At 49.8% G+C, this 17,295-nt stretch overlaps 1 protein-coding gene across 1 annotated transcript; it reads right to left on the bottom strand.

The window, feature by feature from the left end:
* Positions 1-9,577: 9,577 nt before the first annotated feature.
* On the bottom strand, positions 9,578-11,407 carry ZNF593 (zinc finger protein 593). The gene is made up of 3 exons (XM_077837913.1): positions 11,149-11,407; positions 10,598-10,660; positions 9,578-10,138 (listed from the first exon to the last, which is right to left on the bottom strand). Exons 1-3 carry the CDS (start codon positions 11,343-11,345, stop codon positions 10,009-10,011), a joined length of 390 nt encoding a protein of 129 aa, XP_077694039.1. The 5' UTR covers positions 11,346-11,407; the 3' UTR covers positions 9,578-10,008.
* Between the last annotated feature and the right edge of the window lie 5,888 nt (positions 11,408-17,295).

Here is a 17,295-nt window from a genome sequence, read left to right as displayed (position 1 = left end):
CCTCTAATCCCTGCTCTGACAACGATTTCCTCTTTGACCTTGGGAAAATCACTCACCCTCTCTGTGCCTCAGTTTCCCCCTCTGTAAATGGAGATAATACTTGCCTGTTTCCCAGGCCTACAGGCTTCATCCATGTTAGGTCTGGCTGTGCCAGTCAATGACAGTCCCGAGATAATATCCACAAAATACTCAACTCTGTTCTCCATCTTCTCCCTCACCCCCACAGTACTTTCTCCCATGCAAGAACACCCCTTCTCTGTTCGGTCTTGTCAAGCCCTCTCCCACATGCACACACCCTCCCAGTGAGTTTCCTGCCCCCAGGACTGCCTCACTCCCACCCACTCACTCTGCTCTTTGCCCGGGCAGTCTCCAGATCTCTTAGTTACACGGGGGGGAACTTTTCCCCTTAGCAGCTCCACAGCCCCGCTCAGGGCTCTGCAGGCCAGCCCGGGAGTCCCACACAGGAAGGTCGAGTTGCCCACTTTTTCTGTCCTTTTTCCCTTTGGAAAACATTGCTGCTCTGCTGAGCGAAGGGGCAGGTCAGCTTGCGAGATGCACCAACAGAGATGACCCTGACCCTGCAAAGCCTCTCCCAGGCAAGTCGGCCTTCCTCACCTGAGCTGGCCCCACTGAAGTCAGCTCAGCTCCCGAAAAGTTTTGCAAGATCTGGCTGTTGCAGCCAGCTCCAGTCGCTCACTGGATCCAGGCTGGAAGAGCCACAAGACTCCTCTAGGAAGTCATCTATAGACCCCTTGAGCACTCACCCAGCAGTATCTTCCCTCCTGTGTGGTCAGTGGTGCTGCAGATACTGGTCACCGTGCCGGGCAGACTGTTTGTAGCATGCACTTGGGGTGTTCGGCATCTGAGATCTGCAGGGGGAGGAGGAGAGGTTTGTCTGTAGTCCAGCAAGGAACAGAGGAGGGGGCAAAATCACTGTCCTGTGGTGGGGGTTCCTCATGAGTAGAGGGCAGCAGTTCCCCAGAACAGAAGGATGATCTTGTAGGTAAGGTCCTGGGCTGGGATTCCGGTTCCCAGCTCTACCATGGACTCCCCTGCATGATCTTGTCACCTCATCCCGCCGTGCCTCGGTCCCCCCGTCAAATGGGGCTCACGACACTTTCTTCTGCTCTTTGTCTATTTCAGTGGCAAGCTCTTCGGTGCAGGACGGTCTCTTCCTCCAGGTTGTAGCACAAGCAAGCCACCATCTTGGCCGATGCTGCTAGGCTCCACTAATACAAACCATGGCAAAGGGAACCAATTCCACAGACGCTTTAGAACTGCGGCTCTTAGTCCCTTAGGGCCTGATCTTTACGCACCTAAATACCTTTAACAATCTAGCTCCCTAGGAACTAGCCCCAGGACAGGAAAGCCCGACATCCCATCATTACAGGGCATCACACCCTAGGAGCCTCCTGAGGATATACCGACAGGCGATTTGCTTTCAGGCACTTCAGTTGACACATTCCTTGCCTTGTTATAGGGAGACACCTGCATTTCTCGCCATGCTGACTCCAGTAGGGAGCTTTACCCCACCCACTCCACTGCAGGCTAGGAGCCCTATCTGAGAACTGGCCTAGAGCAATTGTTCTGAGCTCAGGTTTTGCATCGGTAGGTGCTTTATTCTGCTTTTGTAAATACAAAGGGAGGATCAGACAGGGATAGAAGGGGCTGGGCGTCTGGCTGATTGTCCAGCTCCATGCTCCAATATCTGCAGAGGCGTTTTCCAAACCTGTCTAATCAGAGAGGCGGCTTTGGCTGTATTCTTTAGGTTTCTCTTCAGAGTAGCAGCAGCTAAAGCATTAGCCTGGGACTCTGGAGAGGTGAGTTCTATGCCGAGCTCCGTTGCTGGGTGAATTTGGGCCACTTTCTGTGCCTCAGTTTCCCCTTCTGTAAAATGGGGCTCATTACACTGACCTCCTTTGATGGGAAGCACTAGATTTTATGATTAGAAGTTGCCCTCAAGTGAAGGGAATGCGGGTGGAAGGTGCAGGACGGACAGGGACGGGTGGCTGATATTGCCTATGATTGATCGACACTGAAACCTTATACGAGCATAGCTCTGTCAGCCAGGGGGAGTGAAAACCCATACTCCTGACCGACGTAGCTAAAAAACCCCAGTGTAGATGCTGCTATGTTAACAGAAGAGGGTTTTTGACGCCACAGCTAAGGGCGTTCGGGGAGGTGGTGTTCCGACACCAGCCAAAACCTCCTTCTGTCAGAGCACGCTGAGCCTGTGCTGCGCTCGGGGGCTATGCCGGCAGAGGCTCTGTGTGTAGACACAGACCGTATAGAGCAGGGACACCGGCACTGTCAGCTTCTCCCACCCTGCCCTGCTGGAGTGCCTGGGGCCTGCTCAGGAGCGCCCCCCTCACGCGTTGAAAGGGGAGTTCAGTCAGCCCTTGGCCTTTCTGCTGCCCGGACTCACAGGGAGCCGCTAGCACTGGGTGTGTCGTGATTTTTGTGAAGCAGACACCTACGGAGCAGGGTCTGGTGTCACGGCTCGCTCTGCGAGGAAGGCTCATGGCATTACCATGCATGCTCTGGAGATCGAGTGACTCACCCACGGTCACACAGGAAGTTTGGGTCGGGTGTCCAGTCCATTAGACCACACTTCCTTTCACCCACCACGGCTCCTACTGTCCTCCTCACCCTTTCCCAGAGCCCTTGGAGCCGTTTGATGGTCTCTCCTTCACGCCCCACGTTCTTTCAATTCTGCTCCTCTTTCGGAAGTCATCCCCCCATTGGAAGGACGCAGCTGTCATGGGATGGACAAGGAATTCAGTCTTCAGCTGCTTCCCCCTTCACTGACAAAGGGGAATTCATTCTTGATGCTCACCCAGTTCTGGACATGCACTTCCCACCCAACACATCACCAATGAGCTCTCACCTTGATCTGGAGGCTCCAGCCTCTCCTGGGCCTGGAGGGCAAGATGCTCCCTCCATGTTCCTTCAACCCAGGGCTTCCATACACAGCTCCTCCTGTCCTGCAGCAATTGTCTGCCCATCCTCCCCAGGGAGCGAGGCCGGATTATCAGCATCTGTCACTGTGCTTCTGGATTTCCCATGCTGACTCAGATTAAGGCTGCTGCTGTCGTGAATTTGACCCCCGTCTACTGCTGGGATTGTTTAATGAGATAATCTCCAGCCGTCTAAACTGCTTGGGAAAGCAGCTGGGGGTTGGCGTGGGGCGGAAAGTGAGTTTCAGCTTTGGTGATGTGATTAGAAAGTTTCCATGCACTGGGGCCTGGACAGGCACAACCCATCCCAACGGCTCACCGTGAGGTTCAGACTTCATGCTGGATCCCTGTTCCCAAGTCCCAGCCCAGTGCTTTAACCACAGCACCATTCCATCCGGCATCTCACACCTGCAGCTAAGTAGGCACCTTTCCCACAAGGCAGCTGGATCCCAGCCAGGCAAGGGCGCCCCCTGTTGGTACTTGTAAGACGTTTCCATCCTCATCTCTCCAGATCCGTAACCTTCAAGCGAAGCCCCCAGCCGTTCTCTCATGCCCGGTGTGATTCTTTGCTTCCCTCCTGCTTGGCCCCTCTTTAGCGGGCACTGGAGGAGATTCCAGAACGATATATTCAGTACGAAATGCTTTCTTGCCCGGCAGATGCCTCTCCCTCTCAGTGTCTCTCTCACATGCGCTCGGCGAAGCAGCGAGCGCTGATCTCTTGTGACAGCTGCTCCCGGGGCTGGCTGTGGTTGGGATCGTCATCAGGGCGGGGGGGTGTGTGGGTAATATTTAAAAGCGCCACAACACAGCTGCCTGCCAGTCCTGCTGCCTGGCACTCAGGGACTGGAGTCCAACACAGGTAAGCGATCAACAATGAAACCCATCCCCATTGCATTGAGAGGAAATTGTTTCTATTGGGGGAAGGACAGGCTGGGGTCCAGGAATTGGTTCAGAGCGAAGGTGAATTTAGATAGGGATTCCCATCACAAAATGGGGTGTGGAGAAAACACATGCTCCTCTCCCCCCAAGCCTGGGGAAAGGCCATTAGCGGCAGCCTGGGGTATAAGTGCCAATGCTGGGAACTGGGAAGGAGCATCTAAGGGGAAACACTAATTACATGATTCTAATCCTGGCCTAACGATGGAGCGCTCAGCCATTGGGCTGGGGGTGCATTTTGGAAACGCTGGTTTGGAGCAGGTTGGGGGAGCGAGGGGGGCAGGCTGTTTCCCAGTGATTTCCGTGGGCCAAAGAACACGTCTTTATGGCTGTTAATCTGGGTGGAGACTGTTTTCTGCTTCCTCTGGTTTCTGAACAGCCTCCCTGATCTTCAACTCTACCCATCTTCCTCCTACAGCCGGAGGCAGTCGAGGCAAGTCTGTGAAGCTGCCTGACTACAAGCAGAAGACGGCACCCAACATCCACCCTTCCTCCTTCTGGGAGCCATGATCATCCGCCTCAGGCACTTAACCCCGGGGTACTTCCGCTTGCTCCAGGTAACACCCCTCCCCCCCACACACACCCCCTCCAGTAGGGCTGTTGGTTTGCTTGGATATTCCGGCCAGTCCATGATCCTTTATTGATGCCTCTGTTCCCCCTATTCCTCATTGATCTTCCTGGGATCCAGTTCCAGGCCTGAACCCTCTCTTGTCCAGTGAGCAGAGCAATCCCGGGGCCTGAGGCGCTTTGGGAATTGTAGCTCCGATAGGGTCGATCCCTTTGCCTCTCTCCTCCTGTCTGTCTTGGTGTTTTCGACCCGAAACCGAGAGTTAGTTCCCATCGAGTGCACCAGGCCTCCCTGTTTTGTCGAGAATCAGTATCTGGCACTTCCGTAGCCCCTGCCCGTACCTCAGTGCTTCGAGGAATCCCTGGAGCCTCTTCTGGGGGAGAGGGAGGCAGCCAACTGCCACACCGTTAGGAGAGGGGACATTTTAATCAAGGATGTTGGAGCAACTGCCCGCTCTTCTGAACAGAGCCTGAGTCCACGCGGAATAGCCAGGACTTGGTGGGCCCACACCCACTAAACTACCTCCAACTCCTCTGATTGACTTCACAGTGCGTTGAGCCTGCTGTGATTTGCGCCCATGGGTCCCAGGCATTTTGCACATCTCAGCCCTGCTGAGCCATCCCCGGCCCCCAGCTTATAGCTCTGTGAGCAGCTGCACTTACAGGTACGGGGCCCATAGCTGTGCCAAGGCCGCTTTGCCTCAATCACCCAGTTGCAGTGGCAATCGCTGCCCAGCTCCGACAGATCAAAATTTGAGGTGCTAATGCCTCCCCCCACCCTCACGGGGCTGCCCTGCCCCTGCCTCATCAGCTCGTCCTCAGGCAGGCCTGAGCCTGCCCACGCTGGCTCCATGGGTGCCAGGCACGCTCTGTGCCACCTGAGCGGCGATGCCCTACTTAGGACACTGCGTAGACACACGTGAGCGGAGAGCAAATGTCCCTGCAGCACTGATCATGCAGCATCACGCAGGAGAAGGAACTGCTCTCTGCTGTCCATAGCAGTGGCCGGGATAAGGCCAGTTTGCCGATTCCTCCTTCAACCCATCCCAAGCACACAGCCTTATGCAGACAGGCAGGCACAGTCACGGTCCTGCCCCGGCTAGTCACCGCTCCAGCAAGAGAATAAGACTCAGAGCAGCTTAAAGAACGTGGGCTAGTGGTTAGAGCAAGGGACTGGGAACCAGCATTCCTGGGCTCCATTCCCATTTCCGCCAGCGACTGGCTGTAGGATGCAGCGGCAGACTCCCTCTCCCTCTCCCTATGGAGCTAATAGCTCAGAGTGGAGTTGCAACTGAACTTTCCGCTTTTAAGCAGCCATGCTGCTGATGGGGGCATAGTGGGACCAGGGGCATCATCAGTGGCGCTGAGATCTAACTGCACCTGCTCTACGGGGGGCATAGTGTGTATGATGGCAAGCCCTGCCTTGGGAGGCCATGAGCGTGAGTGGGGAGGAAAGTGGCAATCACCCACCCACCAGGTGTATGCAGGTTTCAGATTGCTAGCTTCAGGCTAGGAGCTCTGCTCACAGGAGCAGAACGGAGGGGCATTTGCCTAAAGGGCTCCACGTAAGGAACGGGGCTGGCTCTAACAAGTCAGCATTTCAGCTGGTAAAGTGCAGGGTAACGCCTTCCCCATAGGGCATTATTATGGCTTCACTGGCAGCACCTGCAGAGCAGATGGTTATTGTTCCTGAAATCCCCACTTTGAAAGGGACAGAACCATTCCTGTGAAAACTGTTGTAGGCTTTGTCTGTCTGTTCTCCTCCACCTTGCCACTTAGGACACTGCACCACAGAAAATCTCTCTTTTGGAAGAGCTGGTTATCAAAATGGGCAGGCTGCATTTCAGACCCAGATTCTGATCTCAGGGCCACAGGGGCCTGGATTCCCCATCCCAAATGAGAACACAGCTGAGAAACAGACACCTTTCACTGTAGCATAAGAGAAACCCTGATCTGCTCTTAATTTGGAGCACAGTCACTAGGGCTGAGATAATGGTTCCACACAGAAGGGCAGCGATGCCTAGATATATTCAGCAACAGGGTTCACTCCGCTAGAGCATAGAGTTGAAGAATTTACAGACAGCCTCTTGGTCAGAAGTGACAGCACCTGCCACTCGCATATTAAATCCCATCATCCAGGGAGCCGTGCATGGAGAACACTTTCTAAGATTTCCTGGGGCGGCTTTGAATGGACATGATTGCGTATTAGCCAGGAATGGTCAGCTGGTGTTCCTTGCTGTCTGCATACCAGGAAAGGTGTCCCCTGTGGCAGGCCCCTAGCTAAAGGAAAGCCTGCACTGCAGATATAACTGCAGCCATTTCTAATTGGTGCAGATCACTGGATACAGACTCCTGCCATCCACAAGGAATATGGGGTTTCTTCAAGTTCACAACCCACAGGGGTTGATGGGAGACAGGCTTCCCTTGTCCTTCAAGCATTGAGACGATCAAGTTCCTCTCCCCTCAATCTGCTGGGACCATCTGCCTCACCTGTTCTAAAAAGCTGCCTTTCTCCTCTCATAGATGCAGCTGGCCAAGGGGCTGGAGTCCAAACCTAAAGACCGTCTGGTGAATCACTTGGCTCTATTCCTGGCCATCATGGGGCTAAGTCTGTCCTACTACAGTGTCCGCCAAATGACTGACCCAGTTAGAACCCCACCAGAACCATGAGGCTCAGCTGCGTGGATGGAGTGCTCCAGAGCGAAGGAGATTCCTGCAGCTCTGAGATGGTGGTGGGGACCAGGTCTTGGGCACTGGCATTCACTCTGGGGCACAGGGGACATCCATTAGGTACAAACAGCATCACTCTCCAGTCCTGCTCTCACACTAGGGCCAGCTACATTCTCCTTCCTTGGTCTGTAATGGAAGGTTAGTCACAGGCTTCCCTCACGCTGCTCTCCTGGACCCATGCTAAAAGGGTAGCAAGAAGCATCTCCTAACTTGCTTTGTGCTGGCTTGAAAGGGATCGCTCGGTACATGCTCTCTGGCCTGTCTTGCTTTTCCTAGCCTCTCACTGTAGTTGCTGTCCAGAGACCTTGAGTAGGTGAAGCTGTCACACCCCTTCCAGAGTTTCTCATGGAGTTATACCAGTTTGGGCCAATGGATTTTAATTGGGAAGTCCTACCCCGTCCACTGACCACCCCAGCACCTGTCCTTGCTCCACCCTTCCAGTACATGCAACTAAGCTACTAAATGAAAGGCTAGAACTTCTCCCTGCAGCTCTACCAGAGCTCATGACAGAAGGCTGGGGAACCTACTTCCATACGGGAGGCTGGAATCTAAACTTCAGTGGGATGTCTCCCACTTTACACAGAAGTGAGATCATAAAGTAGGATCTGCAGGAACTGAGGCTGAAAGGCTAGAAGGCATCCTCCCAGGCCAGGAGTAGAATCCAACTTGGTAGCTTACTAGTCACCCTGGCTTATGAGATTTCCAACAAGAGGTTTCCAGACAGCAATTTCCACATCACTGGCTGCACTTGTGTCCCCCTCTCTAAACCAATGTGATGGGGTATGACAGGCGGAATGCGCTGCATTGACAGCGAGAGAGGATGTTACACATGGTTGACTGAGCCCTTTTATCATCATCTCCCCCCGCCCAGCTCAGCTAGGAGCGGTGCATCATAGGATAGCAAAACAAGCTGGAACAAGGTCATTGCCGATTGCTGTTATATAACAATGCGCACAATGAGATGGCTGGGACCTAAATCATGCTGTTCAAGTACAGATTAGAAAGGGGGATTTTTCAAGAAGTCCAGACTGGCTGACATTAAATACTTAATTGCAGCAATTGTGCGAGGACACTGTCATGGAGAGATTAGTACATGTCTCCTCCCACCCACCAGGGACAGGTACACTTCACCTTCTCAGACAGCATCAGGCTAATCTTCACACCCATCACCTCTCTGAACATTTCTACAGCTGCGACCTGCTTGCTAGGTTTATGCTGCTAACAGGGAAGGCTAGATGTTAATACAAGGCATTTCTAAATTTTGATATCTATCTCACCCTCCTTTATACCTGGGGAGGAGAGAACAGAGGAAATCATTTGGTGTTTGTCAAATAAATCCCTTTATATTAAGTGACCTGCTTGTCTCATCCTTTTGCCACCCCACATCCATGTGGCCAATAGAGTATATACGGTCAGGTGAGAAAAATATTACAAAGGCCTGGGGTGGGAGAGATGGTCTCCCCACCCTTGGGGGGGGGGGGAGGGGAAGAGAAGTGAAGTGAAGATGTTTAATTTCCACTGATGCACTGCAGTGCCCAGCATTAGCTGAACTTGCTTTGCAGGGACTTACAGCAGATAGTGGCATTCCCCACATTCCACCCTGCAGATCCAGAGATTATCCTAACACAGACTATGTGTTTTCTAGAAAGTGCCTCACTGTTTGAGGGGCTCAAGCCAAGTACCCCACTATGCTGTGGCAGCATATTGGCACATGCCGACCAGTAGTATCCTACATCTGGTGGAACAGGGCTGAATTTATTAGTCCCCTACTTGTAAAGTGGGTCAATGTGGACTCTGCCTACAATCTGCATGTCCCTCCTCTTAGGTTATTGATCTCATCAAAAACAGCTCCCTGGCTGGAAGGAGATCTCCTGCAATCAAATGACTGTCAGTGGGTTTTAAACAGTTTCATATGCAATTTGTATCCATCCCTAACAATGTGATGAGGTTGGGATCAGCTGGGTTGGGGATGTCTTTCAGCAGACTCCTCTTGATAGAAGAGAAGGGAAGGAGCTTAGTAAGTCATCCTCCCATACCAGGGAAGAGTTAACTAGACACTCGAAGAGGGCAGAAAGGAAATTGTTTGAGATGTTAGAACATCTGCCAAAGGAAATATATTAAGAATAAATATAGCAGTGAATTTAGCAGTGACCAAGCTGGAGGCTGCTCAGACCTCTTATCTAGGTGCCCCACAAATGAAAGGATAGGCTACTTCAACCAATTAAATTCAAACAGTCATAATGAACAATCAAGCTGGTGGGATTAGCCCCGTCCAGGTAGCTGGATGGTGAAAGGGATGTTTTTGCTAACAATTCAGCTCAGCTCATTTTCCAAACTGAGTCCCTACAACTCAATCAGGATCAAACTGGCAAGGAATGTTCTATGGCTCATTTAGCAGCTGCCAGCTTGTTTATTAAAATAGTTTGATGGATGATTACAGAGGTCACACTCCTCAAGAGCTGCATCCACTGCTTAAAATACTAACACAAAGAGAAAAGACTGTAACAATCAGGTCAGTATCACCAGGACGCTGGTCATCCTTTCTCTGGACCTCTAGCTGCACTGTATGTCCATGTTGCCAATGAGAACATAACGCACAATATCTGCCAAACCAAGAGGGTCCAAAGGTCTCCACTGGCCAGCGCTCTACTCCTTGCTGAAGAATTAATGAGAACAGCTGAGTTAATTTTTATGCCTTGTTGCAAGGGGAGTGTTTATAAAGACACTTGTTGAACTCAGAAAATAAGCTGCCACGAAGTGGGGCTTTAAACAAGGGCGCTTTCTAATGGATCGGAGAACAATTGCTGGTCCTCCCTATTCAGCTGGATTCCTCCATCTCAAGCGGTTGAGTCTGTACTTCTATCTTCTTTGGAGGAATGTAGGATCCCATCCCAGCTGCTCTCTCTGCCTCCTGCTGGGTATAAGGCTCCTCACTCAACTGCTTCAGTCTAAAAAAGAAAAAAGAAACCCAAGAGAGGCACATGGGTTGTGATCTTTATTGTTCCCCCTGTAAGTCTAGCACTTTAAAAACTACCACAAACTGAAACCAGTTAAAGCTGCACTTGACATTGCCAGGTACATCTAGACTAAATCTCAGGTACTCAAATTTCAGAGTGGGATTGAAAAACAGCAGTGGCAAAGCTATCATTGCTGCACCACCTGTTCTGTGACTAAATGGACACTTTCAGCCACTAGCGGAATTACACTATCTTTAGAAGACTTAAGAAGCCATGAAGACTGGTGGGGTGGGGAGAAGAGATGGGAAAAGAGATTTTTCAAGTAACTTTTTGAAAGGAAAAGGGAGTGGGGGATTTCTTATTCATAAGAACCCCAAATAAATCAGATTTTTTTCTTCATGCTAACAGGCTTCTAAGAAAAATATGCCCTCACAACAGAATTTACATTACCTTCTTTTGTGAACTTTAGATTTGAAATGTTCCTTCATGCTATTCAAATCGACAAAGTATCGCCTGTCGGGAGAGAAGAAAGACGTTCAGGCAGTTGAAAACAATCCTGCCCTTTCCGTGAAAGCGTCAAGCTAAGAACTAAACAGGAGGCTTTGCAGGCTCAGACCGAAGACAGAGCTGAAGGCTCAGGATACCAAAGGTCATTACTGACCAATCACTGTTTCTATCAGAAGGTGGGGAAAGGGGCCTGATGAAGTTAAGTATTCGGCCCCGGGGCCCCGCTGTACAAACATGGGGGAAGGCAGGCAGGCAGGCCCGGGAGCCTCTTCCCGGTTAGCCCAGGGGACTGGGCCCTGGGAACACGCCCCTCACACCCCGCAGGCCACGGGCAGCCCCGGGGCCCCACGGCAGTTGGGCTCCCCCCGCGGAGGCAGGAGCACGAGCCCGGGTAGCGGGAGGGGCAGACAGACCGGGGGGGCGGGAGGGGCCATTTGGACGCCGCAGCCGCCCCCCCCCCCTCACACGCAATGCCCCCCCCCACTCTCACGCACGCGCAGTGCAGGCAGTAGTGCTGCGCGCTCCCGGGCATGTCGGGGTCCGGCTCCTGGTGCAGCAGCCTGGCCGCGTTGTCCGGCCGCAGGTCCCCGTGGATCTGGTCCAGGTCCCGGCGCCGCCGCTTCGCTTTCCACTGGCGGGCCAGGGAGTGCGCCTTGTGCGAGCCCGTGTGACGTGAGCTCCGCGGCGCCATGGCGCGGCTGGGAGAGAAAACGGAGCCGCCGCTTCCTCCCCTACTTCCGCTTCCGGCCGGCGCCGGCTTGTGACCTCATCACAGAGCGACCCCCCCCTCCCGCGCCTGTCAGGGGAGCGAGCCTAGCGCGCATGCGGGAAAGGCACAGGGCCAGGGTGGGAGCAGAACTCAGGGCAGGCGGGGGCGGGGCTGGGCCACGCCCCCCTTGGCTCCCGGCAATGACCCCCTCCCCCATCAAAATCCAAAATGGCTCCCCGGGGTCGCGACCACAATTCCCCCTCAGCTGCTGGGGGCGGGGGTATATTTCCCGCCTCTCTTGGGGAAGCCTCCTCTGATTGGCTGCTTTATCCTTGGCCGCCAATCAGGGCTGCTGTGGGAAACGGGCTCTGCTCGCCCCCCTGCCCCAGCAGGCCCCATTCCAGGTAGGAGAAGGCACAGAGTTTGGTGGCTTGCGGCAGATTCGCGCTTCCCTGTCCTCCGCTCCTGCGACAAGGGGAGGGCTCTTGGGCCTGCTCCTCTCCCTCCCTGCAGCCCCTCTCCCGGGCCTGTGTGTGTGGGGGGGTGAACTGCAGGAGGAGCAAAGGTGAGCCAAGGTCGTCCCACCTCCAGCCCTTTTCACACCTGTGTTTACACATGGCAGCAAAGAAAAGGAAAGTTGACACCGAGAACCGTTCGTTTGAAGCAAAGTGGATCGACGCTTATTGTTTTGTTTTACCACCACGTCCAAGGGGTCGACCAGTATGTTTAATTTGTACAGAGACTGTGGCTGTTGTTAAATGTGGGCACCTCAAACGGCACTACGAAATGAAGCACATCGATTTTGACCACAAATATCCACTGGGCTCCCAATGAAGATCAGACAAGATCGCTTCATTGAAGGATACATATTGAAGGCAAGTGATGCTTCAGTTGCCTTTTCCTGAGCACTGATACTATTTCAAAGGCTACTTGTGCTTAGGAAAAGGCAACTGGAGCATCACTGCGGTGGGTGTGGATAATGGCAAAACACAGAAAACCTTTTGCAGATGCAGACGTTATTAAGCAGTGCATGGTTACTACAGCTGAAATCCTTTTTTGCAGAGAAGAAAGACATTGTTGACGCCTTCAGACAACTGCCGCTCTCAGACACAACAGCTATTAGGCACGCTGAGTTGATGGCACAAGACTTTTTCAAGCAATTGTGTATGAAACAGCAAATGGGAAAATTTTCCGTGGCCGTTGAAGTGTCCCATATCATCAGGGACACAGCGCACCTAGCACTGTATGCCCATTTTTTTGATGGAGAGAATTTTGGGGAGGAGTTGTTGACCTTTATACTGCATAACTGTTGCACGCTAGGCAAAGATTTGTTTAATTCTGTTCAAACTGTTTTGTCTAATGAAGGTCTTGACGTAACTCAGATTGTGTCAGTTGCAACAGATGGCGCTCCTGCCATGATGGGCACTTGCAGAGGACTTGTGAAACACCTGCAAGATCTGAACCCCAATTTGATTTGCTATCACTGTGTAATTCACCAAACCGAACTTTGAGCGAAGCTTAGCAATGAGTATGCAACTGTATTGTCAATGGTGATTAAACTTGTCAACTTCCTTCGGTCCAAGTCATCACTGCAACAAAGACAGTTCAAAAGCTTTCTTTCAGAAGTATCTGCCAATTATGATGACCTGTTGGTTCATAATGACATCTGCTGGCTGAGCAGAGGGCAACTACTAAGAAGGCTGTGGGAAATTCGAGTTCATGTGGAAGAATATCTACATAACATTCCAGGGAAAAAGGCAGAAGAGTTACATGTGGTTTTGAGGGATGCCGCAAGCATGAGCATTCTGGCCTTCCTTGTTGATTTGACAGGCCACTTAAATGATTTCAACTTAAAGCTACAAGGGTAAAATCACAACATAATGGATCTCCACAGTAGTGTCCCCTCATTTCAAAACAAACTGAGTCTCTTCAAAAGTGATTTGGAACCTGGAGAGATGCTGCATTTCCCTACCCTGCTGAGCTGCTGGGACACTGCAGACGTTACTCGGGTGGCATCATCTCTGGACAGACTTCTTCAAAACTTCCTGCAGAGGGTTCCAGAATCTGAAAGCATTCACAACATCTTCCTGCGTGTCAGGAATCCATTCGTGGTACAAGCAAATGGCACTTAGTCTGATCAAGCAAAAGCATCCATTCCTGATGTTTGAAAAAGCAAAACTAAAGCAGGAGTTTACTGATTTACAAGCCAACGAAGTGCTAAGGGTGCAGCATGCTGAAACTACAGCTGAAACTTTCCACACTTGAGGTAGGTGGCATTTAACATTTGGAAAAAGCGGCAAAGAGTCCTGTGGCACCTTACAGACTAACAGACGTATTGGAGCATAAGCTTTCGTGGGTGAATCCCCACTTCGTCGGATGCATTGTCTAACATTTTGACTATGTTTGGCTCGACCTACGTGTGTGAATCAGCATTCTCAACAACGAACAACATGAAATCCCGTAATCGCTCTGTTCTGACTGATAATCATCTGTGCAATTGCCTTCTCTTGCATTGAGTGAACTCACTCCAGACTTCAAGGCTCTTGTCCAGCAGAGGACCTATCACTTTCCCCACCGATGACGAGCAGTATAATCATACATTATTCACGCATATTTTATTTTAAATTTGTACTGCTGTATAAAATTACATTTTCAATAGTGATACTGCAGTTTTAACAGGTATTTCACAGTAATTATTCATGATTCTTTTTTTTTTAATACATGTAAGTGGATGTGTATTTGTTATTGGAAAGACTTGAATCATAAAAGATAAAGAGTTCATGTGTACTAAGTGTTATTTTCTTTCATACTCTGATACTTATTAAATAAACCACAAAAGGCTTGAAAGTTTCAAATATGTTTTTCTATCTCTCTATATACATATATGCCTACAATAGTCTTATTTGACAAAACACATTCAAAACTTAAAACAGTTGTCTGAAAGTGTTTTAATGCTAATGTTTGCATCGATTTGACATTTTCTCTATGTATAATGACAGGTTTCAGAGTAACAGCCGTGTTAGTCTGTATTCGCAAAAAGAAAAGGAGTACTTGTGGCACCTTAGAGACTAACCAATTTATTTGAGCATAAGCTTTCGTGAGCTACAGCTCACTTCATCGGATGCATACTAAATAAATGCAAATAAATTGGTTAGTCTCTAAGGTGCCACAAGTACTCCTTTTCTTTTTTCTCTATGTATTTTCTCAAAGTCTCAGATGTAATTTATTACATCTTTCTTGGAGGTTATTTTTAGGTTATACAGTGGTTTGATTTTATTTTTCATTTAATGCACTAAAAATATAAGCAATAGGGTATATAACATAGAATTGTATTGTTCGTTGAACAGTGACACTTGGTGTGAAAAATGTTTCTCTGGAGCCCGGACCGGACCTTGACTATACCTTGACCAAGAAACGTGGACCTTGGCAAAAATAATTGACTAACCCAGGTCTAAACACTAAGCACACTTTTATAACTCTGATACCTATTTTAACAATACTAATACACGGGTGAGGCAGACTAATTCCAGCTATGTATTTGTTGGTGTCCACGTGAGGCATGATGACCTGTTCTGTTCATTCTCTCTGAAGCACCTGGCCTTGGCCACTGTCAGAAGACAGGATACTGGGCTAGATGGACCTTTGGTCTGACCCAGTTTGACGGTGCTGCCCGTGGGAGCCAGCTGAGGTCACTCAATTAGGGTGAACAAACAAAACGGGGCAGACAAACCCCAAACGCTGGTGGATATTCCAATACTTAGATTTACCCAGCCAGCCCAAAACAGCTTCTCTAGCACCTCCCTGGGTACTCAGACGTCCAAATAATGCAGTTCCCTTAAAGTACCCAGCCTCAGGCCTCCCTCCAGATACACGTCAAACATAATGATAAATTCTGAAAATCTTATTTCATCAAATAAAAGAAAAGGTTCTCCTGACCCCAAAGGACCAAGCCCCAGACCCAGGCCAAATGATAACTCAGATATTACCCAAAATACACGCTTATAGTCAATTCTTATTAACTAAACTAAAATTTATTAAAAAAGAAAAGAGAGAGAGAGTGTTGGTTAAAAGATCAATATACAGACAGTCCTGAGTTCAATTCTTGAGGTTCAGATACACGGCAGAGATGAGCTTGTAGTTGCCAAAAGTCCTTTTAGAAATAGTCCATAGGTTATAGTCCAATGTCCATATTCAGGGTGACTCCAGTCAGTGACTGGGGATCTCAATCCTTATGGCTTAAGGTTTCCCCCTCTTGAAACCCAAAGCAGATCTGAGCTGAAGAAGGATCGTGTCCCAAGGTTTTTATACATTTCCAGCAGCTTTTTGGCCTGAGAAAACAATAGGCTTAACTTTCCTTCTTCCAAACATCATGGCAATTGGCACAGGGTAATTTATGCATTAAACAGTTCAGATACAGGTTACACACACAACCTTCAAAGAGACATATAGACAATAATACAATTTCCCTCAAGTGTCTTCCTAAATACTAATACTTCTTTTGATCTTTGAATCAAAGCTATAGACAAGACTTGTTGGCTTACATCACAAGACCTGAACAAACATCTACCCTTCTATCTCTAACAATACAGGCTTGCATTTCAAAGCTCTATTCATTTTAGGTATCTTCCTAACGTCTCTCAAGTTTGGCCATGGGTCAGGTCAGTCTGTGAGTTAATTAACTCTTTCTGGCCCTGTCACCTTTCAATGAGATATTATCAAAAAGAAAAGGAGGACTAGTGGCACCTTAGAGACTAACCAATTTATTTGAGCATAAGCTTTCGTGAGCTACAGCTCACTTCATTGAATGCATGAGATACTATATTACACTCATAATATCACACCCAGGATGGCCGTTCTTATGTTCTAATGTACTTCACTTTCTGCTTGAAACCACACTGGGCCCTGCCCCTTGCTGTATATAAACAGCTGTAACCTCCCACCCCAGAGGTGAGCATGCCTGAGTGGTGGATGAATGATCTCTATAAATAAACTCTTTAAGGCAGCTTGGCTGAATGAAAAGTGATACAGACACGTGCAGTTAGTTGCAGTATTGCACCCTTACAGGGAATGATCTGGAAAGCCCGAAGAGAAAGAAAGTTCTTTTTTGCAGATACAGACTAACACGGCTGCTACTCTGAAACCTAAACACACTCAGTGAGTCTGACTTTGGCTTTGCATTTCGATGAAATCAGAAGCAGGCTTTTGTGGGATGGCAGCTTAAAGTGCCATCACCAGGTCCTGTCTGATGTGTTTAAAGCGTTTGGCAGGAAATAACAAACCTAGAAATGTGGTTGTGGGTCTTGATTTTCTGAGGTAATAGCATTTGATTGGGGTGTGTAAATTCGCCTGCAGTGTCTGCAACCTTCCCCTGCAAGGGGAGAATCTGATACTGACTAGAGAACCGGTGATCCACCCTGTTCTGCTCTCTCTGCCCAAGCAGAGTGAGGGTCAAAAGGTAAACAACACAGTGAAGGGGTTTTAACCTGAGGGTGACCTTTGGAACAGGGAGGTGCATGGCTGCCACTTTGGGTGAAGTCACTGGTGCACTGAGCGGGGGAGGTTCTCAGCATGACTAAACTCCACTGTAAGTGGGTGTCTTAATGGCATGAAGGGCAGCAAACATGGAGTCGTGCATGTTAGATACACCTGTCAATCCACAACAAAGAAGCAGCTGTCAGTCAGCTAGCCACCTGTGATCACATTACCTCTCTGCTTAGGAATCAATAATACATACAGTCACGTAGCAATGGCAGACAGGCCTCTTGTCATTAACACAGTGCAGCTCAGGTAGGGTGGCAGAACAAAAGACACCCCCGTACCAGACATCAGGGTTTTGCCACTCCAGAACACCAGTGGCCATCTGCCTCCATGTCCGTTCATCTCATATGTGGCAGGCAAAAAGCCCCTTCCTCGTAGACTGTAGCTAGCTGCC

The sequence above is a fragment of the Eretmochelys imbricata genome, chromosome 19 (assembly GCF_965152235.1).
Source record: "Eretmochelys imbricata isolate rEreImb1 chromosome 19, rEreImb1.hap1, whole genome shotgun sequence".
In the NCBI taxonomy this organism is placed as follows: Eukaryota; Metazoa; Chordata; order Testudines; family Cheloniidae; genus Eretmochelys; species Eretmochelys imbricata.
The sequence above is the reverse complement of the archived record's forward strand: the minus strand, read 5'-3'. Positions and strand labels throughout refer to the sequence as shown.